The sequence below is a fragment of the Garra rufa genome, chromosome 20 (assembly GCF_049309525.1).
Source record: "Garra rufa chromosome 20, GarRuf1.0, whole genome shotgun sequence".
In the NCBI taxonomy this organism is placed as follows: Eukaryota; Metazoa; Chordata; class Actinopteri; order Cypriniformes; family Cyprinidae; genus Garra; species Garra rufa.
The window spans coordinates 39,893,638-39,912,326 of NC_133380.1; the positions used below are offsets into that span (position 1 = coordinate 39,893,638).

The 18,689-nt window shown below is 32.9% G+C and overlaps 1 protein-coding gene across 1 annotated transcript in view; it reads right to left on the reverse strand.

Annotated features, from left to right (window-relative positions):
- Nucleotides 1-16,546, reverse strand: part of acap3b (ArfGAP with coiled-coil, ankyrin repeat and PH domains 3b) — a 235,515-nt gene extending 218,969 nt beyond the window's left edge. Inside the window, exon 1 of the mRNA XM_073825433.1 lies at nt 16,381-16,546. Coding sequence (XP_073681534.1) covers nt 16,381-16,427 — 47 coding nt within the window. The 5' untranslated portion in view covers nt 16,428-16,546. The remainder of the gene's footprint in view (nt 1-16,380) is intronic.
- Between the last annotated feature and the right edge of the window lie 2,143 nt (nt 16,547-18,689).

An 18,689-nucleotide genomic window follows, 5' to 3' on the forward strand; every position in this document is an offset into this window, starting at 1 on the left:
TTTTATGAATGTAGAAACAGCATACACTAGTGTTGGGCGATATGCTCAATTTTCATATCGTCCTATCGTCACCCTGAGAGATCGCCGATACACGATACTATCGTGCTAATTTAATTAATTATCTATGTACTAAATTCCTTATTCGTTTTGTAAAGGTAGACTTTCTTTTGGCATAAGATTAAGTTGTGCGTGTACAGAGCGCTATCTGCCGGAGTTGTTCAAGTTACTTTCGGTTTCATTCTCTGCTATCGTCAGTGAGTGAGTTGTAAATGTGCGTGCCAGAATGTAAATGAATGAATCTTTCTTTACCCGTCATATTGCAAGTATGTTACCGCTGTATGTCTGACCGTTGTCATCAGGTGATGTTGTAGTTCAGTTCATATTGAATGCGGAGAAGTGATGCGCGTGTAATTCACGTGCGTATTTTTAGCGCCATCTGATCGCATCGTAATTCTAATTAACGCCTATAGACATTACTGAGATGAATGTTTATGTTTACTATATACAGACTGAATATGATACATCGTAATTAATTCAGCCTGAACCAGGTTTTACTACCTCTGTTATCCTAATGACTGCAATGCTAATATAATATAACACTCCCTTTAGAATCTACCACCGTACTGTATGATGAAAATCTCCCATTTTCACTGCACAAGGTACGTTAAGGCGCTGTGGCCTCTCTATGCGTGTGTTTATACCGCGGCAAGTTTCTGAAGCATCCTAGAACAGACTCTCTGTGCTGCATTGCTAAAGTTAAGTTCTTTGTTGACTGATAAAAATAATAATCGTCTAACTATCGTCAAAGGCATCAGCAACAGGCGATATCTCTGACTATCGTCGATACACGATACTATCGTCTATCGGCACAACCCTAGCATACACTATTTAATATTTCTTACACTGTAAAAAAAAGTTGTTTCAACTTAAAATAATTATACCAGTAAAATAACATATAAAATAACATACCAGTCTGAGTGCCATAAAAACTCTTTTTCCAAAGTTTGCGTGCCAACACAGGGCCTTAAAAATGAAGATTCCAAAAGAAAAGTTTCTTAAGAACCAGAACCTAAAAATCATATTAAGATAACTTTAATACTACTTGAGTTACTTGTGGAAAATTATTCTGATAGAGGAAAACAATATAGAATTTTAATTTCAACATTATTTCTTCTTCAGATATTGTTCTTTAAATAAAATAAGCATCAGCTGTATACAAAGTGACCAACATTTGGTTTTCAACCACTGAAGATGGCTAACATTTAACAATCTGGACATGGAGCCTCATTAAGATCCTCATATCTCAGGGACTGAATGACGTAGGGTCTTGACAATTAAGATTCTATACGAAATGTTTATAAAGAACTAGAATCTAAAATCAAATTGTGATATCTTTAATACTTCTTGAGTTATAGGCACACAAACTTTGGAAAGAGAATATTTATGGCACTCAGACTGGTGTGTTCAATGCAGTTGTCTTGACAGAAAGAAACAAGATACATCTCCAGTTTTAACATTATTAGTTCTTCAGACATTCCTTTAAAAAAAAAAAAAAAAAAGGGGTATTGTATTTTTTTTAAACTGACCCACTTTTGTTTTTTAACGATTTATTCCTGGACCCATAGTGGAGTTCCAATATCTCTGGAACCGAATATCATAGGGCATTAAAAACAAAAATGCCAAAAGGAAAGTTCATTAAAACCCAATATCTAAAAGGGCATTCAAATATCTTTAATACTTCTTGAGTTACTGGCATGCAAACTTTGGAGAAAAACTTGAAAAGTGCCGTTTCCCCATTTTTGAATGGTCACCATTGGCACACAATGCAACAAAGATTGCTAAAGTCAACAAATTTTACTAATATAGCTACCAATCTCTGTGTGAAAATAAGATAATGATGCTGCCATCTTTCAAAAGTCATTTTTACCCCCCTGTAACTTGACTCTGAATCTAAGGTGAAAATTGCCATTTTGACCTCCCTCTACAAAATAGTTGATTGCTCAGTAAATATTCATGCATGACATTTAATATTTTGGCTTTCATCACTATACATGTCTATCTTTCTTCAGAATAAGTATTAGCAAAATCAAAAATTTGGTTGATTTGACACTGAAAGACCCTATATAAACATACATTTCTAAGAACTTACCATATATTTAAAACGTAAAATATTTCTCCTTTATCATACAGTAGACACTTGCATATGTCACTGACACAAACGGTATATGTGAAAGAAGTACACATTATTACATTATAGAACAAGTGCAGCTGAATTCCCTGCTGTGTTTGTTTGTTTGCTTTCTATTATGATCGATTCTACATTTATTACTTCCAGTTATTGCTCTCGAAATCTCTTGCATGCAGAGGAAGATGAGATTCAGGGTTTAATCCAGGTCAAACAATTGACCCAATGCAAACATACCTAGTCTGAAAAACTGTTTCAAACGATAAATCCACTGGGATTATTGGGTTTATGACAAGATATATAGTGCCTGATCAAATGCAAGAGCCCAGGATGCAATCATAATTCAATCCACTGAGTACTTTTCTCAAAAGTTAAAGAATCAGATTTATGTATCAGGTTAAGTCCTGACCTTTCAAATGAAACAGTGTTATGGGATTTCATAAATCAAATCAGGTGATCGATAAGCACGAATCACTAAGAGTTGGTGGGATGTGCCAAGCAAATGTTTCATTTATCTTCTATGGATTATGATGGCCGTTCGTCAGTCTGTGATTGGGAACAGCAGACTCCTGTGAAACACAGAGAAAGGCAAGCAACCACCTACAAGCCAAAAACGCTTGTTGCCATGGCAGCCAGTCACAGCCAATTATATCAGCTCATATTGGTTTACACATAAAAGAGCAGAGGAGACTATAATGATTACTCACAAAAGGTGATGCTGGAGAGAATGGATTACATCCTGCTGACATTTCTGATAGAATGAGGTTATATGACTATAAAAGCAGGTGTATCAATATTAGAGCCTGCAATGAAGACAATGGTCTGTCCATAGAAATATTGCATTTTTTATATATAATACTGCACATTTATCTGCAATTATAAAAAAAAAAAAAAAAAAAAAAAAAAAAAAAAGCTCCATAGTATCTTAAGGGTTACTTTTTATGCTTTTTTTTTGCCTATATTAGTGTTGTCACAATACCTGTATTTTTATGATACGATACTAGGGCTGCACAATCATAATAGTTGATTATTCCCCTGAAACTGTAATTGTGATTATTAATTACAAGTATTACAATTTACATTGATTGATGTTTTAAATAGCTTTATACCATTGTTTGAAGCAACTGCATGCCATCATATTATATACAAATAAAAAACTTGTAAGCTTGTAATTTGTAATTTCTGAAACAAATATATAAACTAATCTAAAATGCTAATTAGCCAGCAGTTAAAAGAGAGTGCTTACAGACATTAACAAGCTGTTGAACTTGGCAAATTGTAAGGAAACATGGCCCAACAGAAAAGCTGTCAGTTGAAATGATGGAAAGGATTATAAAACTCCTTCAAGATGGAAATCCATCATGGAGTGTGGCAAAAGAAGTTGGAAGTTGTTTCTAAAATTTGGTGTAAGTATAAACAAAATGGAAAGATTATAAAATGAAAACATACAGGCAGATCAACGAAGACATCAAAGCATCAAGATAGAAAACTCAAAGCAATTTGCCTTGAGAAAATGCACAATGAAACAAATGAAGAACAAATGGATCATGAATCGTGATTAATCCCACCTAACATTAAAGTATTTTAAATTTCACATTTAATCTTCAAATTAATGTAGAAACACAGTATTTAATATTTCTTACATTCTTTCTTAAAATAATTCTTACTGTAAAAAGAATTGTTGTTTCAACAATAATTTTTTATCCCGCTGACTTAAAATGTTTTGTTTAATCAACTAAAATATTCCAGTTATCACTTAAATGAACATTAAGTAACTTAATTTCAAGTTGACTAAACAAAATTTAAGTCAACAGGGAAACAAATTATTTAAAGCTGAAACAACTTTTTGAACAAAAATTTTTTTATACAGTGTAAAATTTTATGATGGAAGTGAGCGTCCGAAGCTCACTGTTGTTCTACTGAAGCTCCTGTTATAAACATATATTTCTAAGAACTATAGGGTCATTCCATGTCAAATTTTTGATTTTGCTAATATTTATTCTGAAGAAAGATAGACATGTATTGTGATGAAAGTCAAAATATTAAATGTCATAGATAAAGATTTACTGAGTAATCCTCTATTTTGTAGAGGGAGGTCAAAATGCCAATTTGTACCTTAGATTCAGAGTCAAGTTACAGGGGGTTAAAAATGACTTCAGAAAGATGGCAGCATCATTATCTTATTTTCACACAGAGATTGGTAGCTATATTAGTAAAATCTGTTGACTTTAGCAATCTTTGTTGCATTATGTGCCAATGGTGACCATTCAAAAATGGGGAAACAGCACTTTTCTCAGTTTTTCTCTAAAGTTTTCATGCCTGTAACTCAAGAAGTATTAAAGATATCTGAATGCCCTTTTAGATATTGGGTCTTAACAAACTTTCCTTTTGGCATCTTTATTTTTAATGCCCTATGAGATTCGGTTTCAGAGATATTGGAACTTCAATAAGGCTTCAGAAGTAAAAGTTAGTGGTCAAAAACCAAATGTGGGTCAGTTTAAAAAAATACAATACTTCTTTTATTTTAAAGAGGAATGTCTGAAGTCGATGGAGTCGATGTGTGTGACACAACTGTAAGAAACCGGCTGAATGAAATGAGATTTACATAAAGAAAGGCCAAATGAAAACCAGCGTTAACACATAAACAAAAGAAAACAGGATTAGAGTGGGCTAAAGAGAAAAAGTCATGGAGTGTGGATGATTGGATGAAAGTAATATTCAGTGATGAATCACAAATCTGCAATGGACAAGGAGACAATGCTGGAACTTTCGTCTTGTGCCGTTCTAATGAAATATATAAAGATGATGCCTAAAGAAATCTATCAAATTTCCCAAGTCATTTCTAACATGGAGTTGCATGTCAGGTAAAAGACCGGAGGAAATGCCAATCCTTACCTCAACAGTTAATTCACAGGTTTACATTGAAACTCTGGATACTTTTCTCATTCCATCAATAGAAAAGAAGTTTGGTGATGATGTTAGTATGATAATGGACCTTGCCACAGAGCAAAGAGTGTTAAAGCTTTTCTTCAAGAAAAGGCAAATCAACTCAATGACATGCCCAAACAGTCCAGATCTCAATACGATTGAAAATGTATGCTGGAAATTGAAAAACTGCTCCATGACTCCATCTTGCAAAGCTGATCCGTCAACCGCTATTAAAGAAAGTTGGAACCAGCTTGATGAAGAATTAGTGAAGTCCATGCACTAAAGAATTCAGGCCGTCATAAATGCCAGAAGAGGAGCAACAAAGTACTAATTGTGTTTTTCGGTTGATGATTCCATCATTTTTTCCTCAACATTGAATGATTGCATGATTTTTTCCTGTACTTGATATGGAATATAATTTTTAATTAATTAAAAGTGCTTAATCTCATTTGTTTGAGGTATGATTCACATAACCAGAAATAGTTTTGTGTCATATCTGTGATTCGTTTATTTGCTATGAAGTGAAACAAATGGTGAACAACATCTAAGTGTGATGATTTCATCATTTTGCCAGGGGTTGTAAATACAGCAATTCTTCTTATTCCATCTGTACAAACAGAAAACTGAGTTAAGGAGAAGCCAAGTCCAGACGGTGTGCTAAAGGATGGTTTGAGCATTATGGCAAATCACTCGTATCATGTTCTCCAGTTCCGTACCTTGTCAACTTAACCCATACATTCTTCTCATGCATTCCAGTCAGCCCAGCCATTAGAAACACATGCTGTTCTCCAGGGTCACGACCCCATATCTGTCTGTTTCCCTCACACTAGGATCCCAGAGAAAAGTGGTAGTTTCCTGTACTGACCCAACTGAAAATCCTCCATTGTGCCGCTCAGTGTAAGCATTTGAGCGTCTGTCTAAAAGGCCATCAGTTGTTTCATCCTCTTTGACTTCTTGAGACAAACTTGATTTTGTTGTTTGACGGCTGTTTTAATCCACAGAGGAAGTCATGAAGCTTACTGTAAACCTGCCACACACATCAGAGCAAGTCCTTGACCTTTGTGGGCCGCTGTGCGTAAATGCGTGCATTTCTGTGAAAGGCAGGTGTGACAGGAGTCGTCAGATGCCAGTTCTGCAGCATTGTCAAAGAAGAGGCCGCTGGCGGTCATGAGTTAAGACTGAATGCAGGGTATTGTGACAGGTGTGCGAATGAGTTTGGAAAAGGGCTGTGGCGCAAAACTGTTTGCCACATGCTGTTGTGCTTACAAAGCTTTCTTGTAACACACACACACACACAAAAGCAGACCTCACAATAGACTCGTCAACAGAGCAAACAGTAGAGGTTGGAATATTTAGGAACCTCATTATCCAATTCCATTTAGAGAATCATGATCCAATTCTAAAACTTGATCTACATTTTTTCTTATAATTTCAAAGTTTGCAATCTTGAAAATCACTTTTATTTTGTGCACCACTGAATTTAAAAAATAAAAAGTAAATTCAGACTTTTTATCTCACAATTCTGACATTTTTATCTTGCAACTCTGACTTCATTTCTCAGAATTTCACATTTATATCACACAATTTTGTCTCAGAATTCCCTGATATAAACTTGCAACTGTGAGTTATAAATTTAGACCTCACAATTCTGAAGATTTCTCACAAACTTTTTTTCTCGCAATTGTGTTTACATTTTGCAATTCTGACTTTTTTCTCTGAATTGCGTGATATTAACTCGTAATGACAAGTAATACATTTAGAATTGCGTGACAATAAACTCACAATTCTGACTTTTTTCTTAGAATTGCGAGTTCTGCAATTCTGAGTGACTTCATAACACAAGCGTGAGTTATTAAAAATCAGGTCAATTGGTATTTTGAAGTGCCGAAACATTGCATTGGAGTCCCCTACAAATTTAAATACATCTAAGGTCAGAAAACATCGTATTTTTCTCAGAATATACATTTAATATTAGAATAATTTTGCAAAGATTTAAAAACGATTTATTCAAAGCAGTTCAGAGCTCCCTTCTGTAATCCTACTCTGCTCTGATTGGTCAGCTGGCCAAGTCTGTTGTGATTGGTCTTTCTGTGTATAATGCAAGCGAATCGTGCCCAGAGCTAAAGGTTAGCTGCTAAAATAAATGTAGGTCACTTTTTAAAATAATTAGTTAATAATAAATCAAAACAATTGTATGTAAATCAAAAAGTGCTTTCAGTATCTTAAAGTGATGGATATTTTCTCTTTTTCACTTTTATATCATAATGTTTCTTTATTGACATGCTCAATATTCAAATACAAAAGTCATTACTTTAAGGGGAGACACTGCAGGCAAAAACACTGTTTTGAGATTCTGGGCTTTTTGGTGTTTCATAAAGTGTTTTTTTCAGACTAGTGGAAAGAAAACATTTATTTTATAGCACTTTTTCTATTTGTGTCAATAGATTTCTATTATAATCCAAATTTTTAAAGGTCGTTTTCTCAAAATGAGTTTTTTCTCCTACACTGAGCCATAAATCTCCACTTCAGTAGCACTTACACACACCAAACTTTACCTTTGTATTGCTGTCTATGTATATTTTGAAGGTTTTTACAGAGGGATTTGTTCATATATGATTTGCTTGATTTTATACAACATTTTATTCCCCCCAAAAATGGTATTGGTATAAAAAATGTATTGTTTTCAGTCTGTTGCTGTTCTAAGTTTTTTCTGAATTATGGAGTAAAAAATGAGATACCCAAAATCCCCTATGTAAAAACATTTGACTATAATATATAAAATAAATTAAACAAGAATTTTGAAACTGATTTCATCCAGTGTTTAGATTTTTGTACTAGAAATGTATGCAAATTAGTGCATATTTCATTAAATAACTCATTTGCATATTTAAATCTAACATTTTAGAAAACTTGTAATACAAAAAATGTTTGCAATTATCAATGTAATCAATCAACTGGGTAATTAAGGTGATAACTATTAGTTATTTTTACCCTATTCACCTTCAGTGTCTCGCCTTAAGTCATTACAAAACTAAAACAGTATGTTGACAAATTATACAAGCTGATCTGTTATTACTCATACATAAAATGACATGTTAAACAACAACAGTTTAACATAAACAGGTAGCAAAAGTGAGTCATCCAAAACTCTTGAAGTGTATGCTGAATGTTCTGGAATCTTCCAGAAAGATCTAAAAATATTCCAGAACGTTACAAAACCTTCTAGAATGTTTGGAATCATTTGGAGGGTAAAACGATGAAATACTGGTGGGTGAAAATGTACAATGTCAAGCAAAGCGCACATTTCTCAGTGCATGTCCTGTGCAATGAAGCCTGCAACTGCCTTTGTATCTCGCCTCAACCCTGAAAGGTTATGCAATTTTCTATACTTACTCAATGTTGTGTTTGTGTGTTTCTATTGCATCACACATATGCTGAAAAAAAAAAACCAGCTCAGGAAACATTCTGAAGTTATTAGAATTGATTCAGAATCAGAGAATCAGGATACACTGGAAAATTTATTTTTTTCCCACCCCTAGTCAACAGTCAAATATACATCACAAGCTGTTCTATACAAAATGCAAAACAAAAACGAACATAAGGGTAAATTATTGACATTTTTGGAGATTATTACATCATCTTAAAGCTGAATAAATAATCTTTGTTAGGATAGGACAATATTTGGCCGAGATACAGCTATTTAAAAAAAAATCTGGAATCTAAGGGTGCAAAAATATCAAAATTTTGAGAAAATGGCCTTTAAATTTGTCCAAATTAAATTCTTAGCAATGTATATTACATTTTAATATATTTATGGTAGGAAATTTACTGAATATCTTCATGGAACATCACCTTTATTTAATATCCTAATTTTTGGCATTAAAGAAAAGTATATTTTACATCATTTTGTCCCAAGATGTATTTTTGGCTATTGCCAATACATTGTGAATACTTGAACTTCTATGGCATACCCTATTAGAAATTAAATCATTGAAACAAGGGTGAGTACATTATTTTCAGAATTTTCATTTTTAGGTGTACTATCACTTTAAATGTAAAGGTGTGGTCACATTAGCAAAAAAAAAAAAAAAAAACAATCTGTAAAATGTAAAAAAATGGTCTATGAAAGCCCATTTCCACCACAGAGTTTAAAAAAATGAAGAAAAAAAAGTAAATTCCGACTTTTTATCTCACAATTCTGATGTTTTTATCTTTTATAAAAATAAAATATCATTTCAAAATTATATTTCTCAGAATTTCGTTTATATCACAATTTTTTTCTCAGAATTCTAAGATATAAACATAACAGTATCACAATACTGAAGATTTCTCACAAATGTAGTTTGTATCTCACAATTCGAACTTTTTTTCTTGCAATTGTGAGCTTACATTTTGCAATTCTGACTTTTTTCTCTGAATTGCGTGATATTAACTCGTAATTACGAGTTATAAATTTAGAATTGCCCGACATAAACTCACAATTCTGACTTTTTTCTTAGAATTGCGAGTTCTGCAATTCTGAGTGACTTTATAATACACAATTGTGAGTTATTAAAAATCAAGTCATGGTATTTTAAAGTGTTTTTTACAAAAACATTGTAATTTTCTCAAATAATGCAATTTGCAATTTCATTTGTTCGAAGCAGTTCAGAGCTCAAGGTCGGTACGTTTTTAGAATTTCAGCACCGATTGACATTGCAGTCGGTACTTTTGACACCCGTGTAATCAACTTAAATCAGTTGTGAAATCTGCATGGGAAAATGTTCTGCCCTCATGCAAAATTCCAGATTGCATGGATTCGCCCATGAAAATTCCCTGAACATTCCCCGAAAGAAATGTGACGGAAGAGTAATTATTCTTGGTGGTTAAATTCTTGTTCAACAGCACCAAAGCAAACTGTTGTTGTGGTTGTTGTTAGTACACAGATCAAAAAAACTGCGGATGTCATAAGTCCAGGAATGCAATTATATTTCACACCTGCATGCCTCTACAACATACTTCATCAACGGTCTAGACGGAAGTTTTTTTTATTTAACTCAAAGCATACTATAAAAGTACAGCAACTCAGCCGCAACACTGTCCCACCTAGATGCCTGTATTTCAATCGTCTGATTGCACTTCATGCAATAATCTGTTCAGTGCAGTATGTACTGCAGCCACACCTGATTTCCCTCAATACTCTGGCGTGTCCTGATCCTGCCTGCAGGTCGAAGCGTGTACAAACCAATCTACATGTCTCTCTCTACACCTCCACCTCTCCTAAAGCTGACAGCCTGCTTGAATGAATGGGCAGATGATTTTAGTTCCTGCCTCCTACTCTCCACGTCCCAGTTTCGCTGTGTTATACAACAGCAGCCGGCTGTCCGTCAGCATGCGCACATACACACCGCGGGGCGCGCCAGTTTGGTTCTCTTCATTTTTTTAGCAGGAGTGACTCAGTGGATCATGTTTTGAGTGAAAAGAAGAATTCATCAAAGAGCTGATTGTTTCTGTAGATGCTCCATTACTTTATCATTTGGAATCTTGTGATTTTAGAGGAAACTATTTAGAAATGTCTAGTCCTTCTTTTTTTTTTTTTTTTTTTTACATTTAGACAAATGAGTAACTTTACTGTAAGAGGCAAAGCTATGCCATTTTGTAGTATAAATAGTGCAAGTACTGTGTTCACACTGAAACTTCCAAAATAAAAAAAGGTGCACTTGAAATGCCGGATGATGCACTTAATTACCTGGAAATATCAAGCATGGAATGTTGGACATCCAGTCATGTGCTACAACTTTAATTAATCACTAATTCAATTTTAAATGAATGCCTTTAATAACCTTATATAACTCGTACACTACATAGTGCATAAGTGCGTCATTTGGGATGCAACGCATCTCTAATAGGGTCATTTCCTGTCAAATCAACCAAATTTCAAAAACTTCCCCGGCTCAAATTTGGGATTTTGCTAATATTTATTCTGAGGAAAGATAGACATGTATAGTGATGAAAGTCAAAATATTAAATGTCATGGATGAATATTTATTGAGTAATCCACTATTTTGTAGAGAGGAGTCAAAATGGCAATTTTCATCTTAGAACTTTGGAGAAAAACTTGAAAAGTGCCGTTTCCCCATTTTTGAATGGTCACCATTGGCAAATAATGCAACAAAGATTGCTAAAGTCAACAGATTTTACTAATATAGCTACCAATCTCTGTGTGAAAATAAGATAATGATGCTGCCATCTTTCAAAAGTCATTTTTACCCCCCTGTAACTTGACTCTGAATCTAAGGTGAAAATTGCCATTTTGACCTCCCTCTACAAAATAGTGGATTACTCAGTAATTATTCATCCATGACATTTAATATTTTGGCTTTTATCACTATACATGTCTATCTTTCTTCAGAATAAATATTAGCAAAATCTAAAATTTGAGCCGGGGACCTCTGGTTGAGTTGACACTGTATTGTGTTACACTGTTAACAATGACCGTGAATTTAACGGTAAAAAACTGTAAAAATGCTACGGTATAAACCTGTGAAATCGTTAACGGTAAGTTCCCCTTCTATATACGGTGAAAAACTGTGCATGTAGTTTTACGGTACCACACAGTTTTTGGAAGTGGAAAAAGAACGTAAAATTTCATTTTTCTTTATTTGATGTTTTTTTGTTAAAATAACTTTTTATTCTTGTATTTTTCTTGGCAGTTTTGTACATTAGGGTTGTATGTTACATCTAACGTTTTTTTGCATTATTTCAGTTTTCTGTGTGTTACCACGACGGTGTTTAGTGTTTGTGTGAATGACACTGTGCACCTTCTATGTATGTTATTTTTCAAAACCTCCTTGTGATGGGCCTTGGCTCAACATGTGATGTTGTCATCACCACCTGCTTTTGATGGTTATCATTGTATTACAAAAGTTAAAAACAGATTTCAGTACTTTAAAAGGTTGTTACATTGCCATTATATCAGTGAAATTACGGTATTTACCTGTAAATTTAACTGAAAACTGTAAAACCTAAAACATTGCTACCGTATTTTTTTTACGGTAAAATTCTGGCAATGACAGCTGCCGGTTTTTTACCGTAAATTTTACGGCTTTTTTTTTTTTTACAGTGTTCTGAAAATCTGGAGATTTGTCAAGTTTGTGTTGGTCATGTGACCTTGTTCTTAAGATGCAGAATAAACAGTCACTTTTCAGTTTTCACCAAAATCTACTCTCTGGCTCTTTTTGTATGGTCCCTGGAGTGTGTTAGTCCTTAAGCATCAGTGAAGCTGGGAATACTGGATGTTTGCCCAGAACATCAACCCCTCGCAGAGACTCCTCATCTCCATGATGCCGCCGCTGCCTGCCTTTCAAAAGTCCTTGATGCCTCAGAGGCACAAAGCGGCAGAGAAGGGCAAGCACTGACAGCTTGCTGGATAAACATTTATGTGCATGATGGAGTACTGTAAACCAGTGCTGCAGAATGAACTTCATGATGCCACAATGTCTGACATGGAAGATAACAGATGAGCTGAACAGATGGAGACAAGTCCAGCATCTCCTGTGTTCTTCTGAACAATCATGTATGATGATGAAGGATCGGACCCACACGACCGGCTGGAGCTGTGACTCACCTCATTACAATTCATCTGAAGTGAATCTGCCCGCGCTGAAAGCTGCACATGTGCTGACTGAACTACTGATATCAACACTCGCACTACACTGAAAACAATGACAGCACTACAAATCTAATCAGTCTATATTGCCAGAATTCCTGCATATAAATAATAGTAGACACCAGTCAAGAAAATAAAGGAATAGTTCACCCCAAAAATAAAATTCTGTCATTATTTACAGTGCCAAAACCATAAGGCATTTTTGTTCTATGGGGAGAAATTTTTTAAAAATGTCCTACTAAGAATATCATAAAAGTAGTCTAAGCAACTACATTCAAGACTTTTTGTAGCTATAACTGTATGACTCAGTCAGTGAGTTGAAGTAAGTTTTTACAATCAAGTTGATTAAACCATTTTTATGATAGTTTGATGTGATTTTAAAAAAGTAGTTCTTTCCAGAACAAAAATTTACAGATAATGTACTCACCCCCCTTGTCATCCGAGACGTTCATGTCTTTCTTTAGTTGTAAAGAATTAGTTTTTTTTGAGGAAAACATTTCAGGAATGTTCTCCATATAGTAGACTTCTATGGTTTCCCCTGAGTTTGAACTTCCAAAATGCAGTTTAAATAGCTCTAAATGATCCCAGATGAGAAATAAGGGTCTTATCTAGCAAAACGATCTGTCATTTTCTTAAATAACTTAATATTTATACACTTTTGAACTACAAATGCTCATCTTGTCTAGCTCTGCGACGCATACTCTGTTCAAAACTCCCATCTCATTTTCTCCTCTAACTACAAAATCGTCTTACATTGCTGTTTTACCTTTTTTTGTAAAGGGTATTTGAGCTTTCTTTCTACAGCGATGTAGGACGATTTTGAAGTTGGAGGAGAAAATGGGATAGGAGTTTTTCGCCAATCCCTAACTGTATTGAACCGGAGTACACAGAGTATGCATGTGCATCGCAGAGCTAGACAAGACATGCATTTGTCTTGAAAAAAAAAAAAAAAAAAAAAAAGGTGTATAAATTGTAAACTAAATTTTTTTTAGAAAAAAACTGATCATTTCGCTAGATTAGACCCTTCTTCCTCGGCTGGGATCGTTTAGAGCCCTTTGAAGCTTCATTTAATCTGCATTTTGGAAGTTCCACTATATGGAGAGAAATCCTGAAATGTTTTCCTCAAAAACAATTTCTTTACGACTGAAGAAAGAAAGACATGAACATCTTGGATGACAAGGGGGTGAGTACATTATCTGTACATTTTTGTTCTGGAAGTGAACTCCTCCTTTAAGCTCTTTTGTTCCTATACACTGTAATTATATGGAAAAGAGCAACTAGAACATTCTTCAGAATTTCTCATTTTGGGTTAAACAGAATAAATAATATAAAAAACATTATAAGGGTTTGTAGGCATCTTCATTTACAGTTTTAAATCACTAATAACACATCTTAATTTTATTTGACTTAATATTTTTATGTAATGCTTTTACATTTTATATTATATCGTGTTGCAATTCACTTTGTTCAGCATTTAAATGCGATTTGTAGATGAATTTGACTTAATTACTTGGTAAATAATTGCAAACATATTATTTTTCTTTCTGAACTATTTCTTTAAATCAGTGTTTTTTTTTTACCTTTTTAACACCACATCTTCATGTTGTCCACAACAACATTCAAAGGCCCCATGACTTTGTACTCATCATATTACTTAAATACTAAAAAAAATATATTATAGGACTATATAAAATGCATAAACATCAAAATAATAGTTTCAGTTTTTCAACCTAAAAATTTCACTTTTAATGCAATGTGTATCTCTGTAACTGTTAGTAAAATTTACTAGCAATTTCTGACTGTAAATTGTTTCTACACCATTTCCATTTTCATGTTAGAAGATTGCATTCATCTAAAAATCACATTTAAAATTAGGTTACTTCGTTTATATGTGAGAATCCTTATATTGTAAAGAAAAAATGGCTGTTGAGGGTGTGAATTCAAATAAATGTAAGTCATCTTAAAGTCCTTTCTGGTAGTTTGCTTACACTCTTAAAAATAAAGGTGCTTCACGATGCCATAGATGAACTTTTTTGTCTAAATGGTTCCATAAAGAACCTTTAACATCTGAAGAACCTTTCTGTTTCACAAAAGGTTCTTCGTGGCGAAAGAAGATTCTTCAAATTATAAAAAGGTTAGAAAGAGATGGTTTTTAAAGAACCTTTAACTGAATGATTCTTTGTGGAACCAAAAATGGTTCTTCAATGGCATCGCTGTGAAGAACCTTTATAAGCACCTTTATTTTTAAGAGTGCAGAAGAACAATTTATGGTTCCACAAAGAACCATTCAGTCAGAACCATCTCTTTCTTGCCTTTTAATAATCTGAAGAACCTTCTTTTGCACAAAACAAAACCTTATTTTGTGAAACAGAAATGCTCTTCAGATGTTAAACGTTCTTGATGGAACCATTTAAACAAAAAGGTTCTTCTATGGCATCGTCAAGCACCTTTATTTTTAAGAGTGTACGCAAACATCCAGAAAGGACTTTAAGATGTCTTAAAATGAATATAAATTTGCAAATCTAAATACTTCTTATTTTAATTCACACAACCATTTTCCCTTTAAAATATAAGGATTCTCACATATAAACGAGGTAAACTAAATTTAAATGTGATTTTTAGAATAATACAATCTTCAAACAAGAAAAAAAAATGGTGTAAAACAATTTTAAATAGTAAATTTTACTTATAGTTACAAAGAAATGGCAAATAACACATTGCATTAAGTGGAAAAACTGGATTTTTTTTTTTGATGTTTATACATTTTATAGATAAGGATCTTCTATGGCATTGTGAAGCACCTTTATTTTTAAGAGTGTAGGCTGTTCTGTTCTCTTCTGTGAGACATTTAATCACTAAACAAACATCTGCTAACAATATTTAGCTATTTATTTTATTGTTTAATATGAGTCTGTTGGTGACTATTAATGATTAATAATTACGGCCATTAAATGACTGCAGTGTGATCTCAGATAACAGGTGCACACACGACTAATTAGAATTACAGCGATAATTAATGTTACTGTAACAGATGAGTGTATGTCCATGAATCATGTGCATGTAAATGGCCAGTGTCTCTGCATTAGTAATCATGATACTAGAGCACAGCAACGCCCCCCTTCATGAATTCATCGGAACATCATCACTGCATTGGCTTTCATGTGATGCTGCTGCATTAGAAATGGACCGAATCATCTCATTTAAATGATCCAGCAATATCCGTAACACAATTACACGACAAACCAGCGATACTGGGCTACTGCGGCTATAGATCAGTGTCCTTAAAGAGCCCTCATTCATTCAACTGGTCCCTCAAGAACATAACCTAGAAAGATGCCAAGCGAGACGGCATTTGTGATGAAACAAAATGCTGTCTTTATCAGCTTACTATGTAGTGTACATGCTATCAATTAAACGCGATCTAATTAAAAATCGTCGTGTTTTAAAATAAACCAGATCCTCAAACAAACATCTTTCGTATTTCACAAACAATCCTTAATTGCTCGCAAACACAATAGTCAAAGATGTTATTAACTGTAATATCGGTGTTGTTTAAAGCGAATCGTTCCGTTCACATGCAAACAGGCGTTTTGCTGAGGAACATGAGTGTGTTTCTTACCTGAATCGGGGGGAATCTTTAATACATTCCTCAAAATCCACCGTCATTTTTGCAGTTATTCCGTCTTTCAGTTAAAAATGTAGCATAGCATCGCCGGTGGCTGTAATGCGCCTGAATGTGTATCCCTTTCCCCGGTAAAACAGTGACACTGTGACACACCGCTACAGATCGCTGTGGATCGGTTTCAGCGCTGTGCGAGCTCAGGGACCGTCAACAAATATGCGGCAGAGGAATATAAGGGAGCGTCTAAAAATGCATACCATATTATTACTGTACTATAGCTGTGAGGACCAAAAGCCACTAGTGAGGACATTTGGCTTATAAATCAGCCAAAATATGTTTTTATTTTAATCTAGTGTTTTGCAAATGTTTCTGTGTGGGGTATGGGTTGGGTTCAAAATCAATTGAAGTCTATGCAATATTCCCAGATAGCGAAACAAACGTGTGTCTGTGTCTTTCATTCACCAGCTTATTTTTTTTTTTGTATAGTTTATAGGAACAAATAACAATAAACAGTACATTTTTACAGCATGTATTATTCTTTGTTAATTCGTTTTAAATAACAGTGCCTACTGCCTAATAATAACTGATTTATTTTAATTTATTTTTTTATTAACTTTTATTTATTTTATTTTAATGTTTATTTTTATTTTAATACATGTATGATTAAAAATTATGACATAAATATTTTGTTATTTTATTCATGTTATGTATGCATGTTTGTTAGTGATTGTAAAGTACTTTGGACAATCAGTGGTTGCATTAAATGTGCTATATAAATAAATAAAAAATGATTAGCAAGATGTTTGGAATTATGTCTATTATTTATATATATGGATTTCTAGAAGAATATTTAAAAAATATTAATATATAATAATCATTTTAGAATATATAATATTCTACTAGAAATCCAGCTGAAGGAAAAAATTAAACATTCTGAAAAACTGACATTTAGTATCAAGTGCCTAATAATAATAATAACAATAACAGATTTATTTTTTTTTTTTTTTAATTTGATACATTTTATTAAATTTTATTTTAATATTTATGTTAATACATACAAATGTATGATTAAATTTTATGACATAAATATTTTGTTATTTTAATCTGTGTTTGTATGTTATTTATGCATGTGTGTTAGTGATTGTAAGGTACTTTGGACAGTTAGTGGTTGCAGTAAATGTGCAATATAAATAAATATAAAATTATAATCAAGATGTTTGGAATTAGGTCTATTATTTATATATATGGATTTCTAGAAGAATATTTAAAAAATAAATAAATATATATATGCTAACATTATACTAACAAATAATTCAGTTGCTTTATATTTTATATTGAATAATGTTTTATATTAAATCTAAATAAATGTAAAAAAACATAATAAAAACAACACTTTTCGTCCAAGACTGTTAAAATATCTTCCATATCAATTTTTAAATATGTTTCTAGAAATGCAGCTGAAGGAATAAATTAAACATTCTGCAAAACTGACATTTAAGTGCCTAATAATAATAATAATAATTTTATTTTATTATTATTTTGTAATTGTATACATTTTATTAAATTGTATTTATTTTATTTTAATTTTAATACATAAAAATGTATGATTATGTAAATTTTCTGACATAAATAATTTGTTATTTTACTTTGTGTTTCTATGTTATTTATGCATGTGTGTTAGTGATTGTAAAGTACTTTGGACAATCAGTGGTTGCGTTAAATGTGCTGTGTAAAAAAAAAAAATATTAATCAAGATGTTTAGAATTAGGTTTAGAATTAGGCTTATATATATAGGCCTATATATAAGCTAACATTTACTAACTCGCTTTAATTTTTATATTGAAAAACGTTTTATATTAAATTAAGTGTATGTATTATGTATATATATATATATATATATATATATAAAAATTAGTGTTGACCATAAAAACACTTTTCTACTAAAATAAACATTATTTTCAGTTTTTTTTTCTAAAGACTATTAAAATATCTTCCATATCAATTTTAAAATAGAAATGCAGCTGAAGAAATAAAAATTAAACATTCCGCAAACCTTACATTTAGTAATATCTCTATAAAATGTTTTAACAGCGTACGCTAGTCCGCATCTGTCAATCATCATGACGTCAACGCGTGCGTCCCGCCTCTCTCTGCTCCCGCGATTGTGGAAGCGGATATTTTGAAAAGTTTTTGTCGTCCTCCGACACCGCCTTTACATTTCCAACAGATAAAAAAATTATTATTTTCAAATCAAGCCAAACATAGTACACGCATTAATATTCTTTGTAAAGTATACACATATGAAG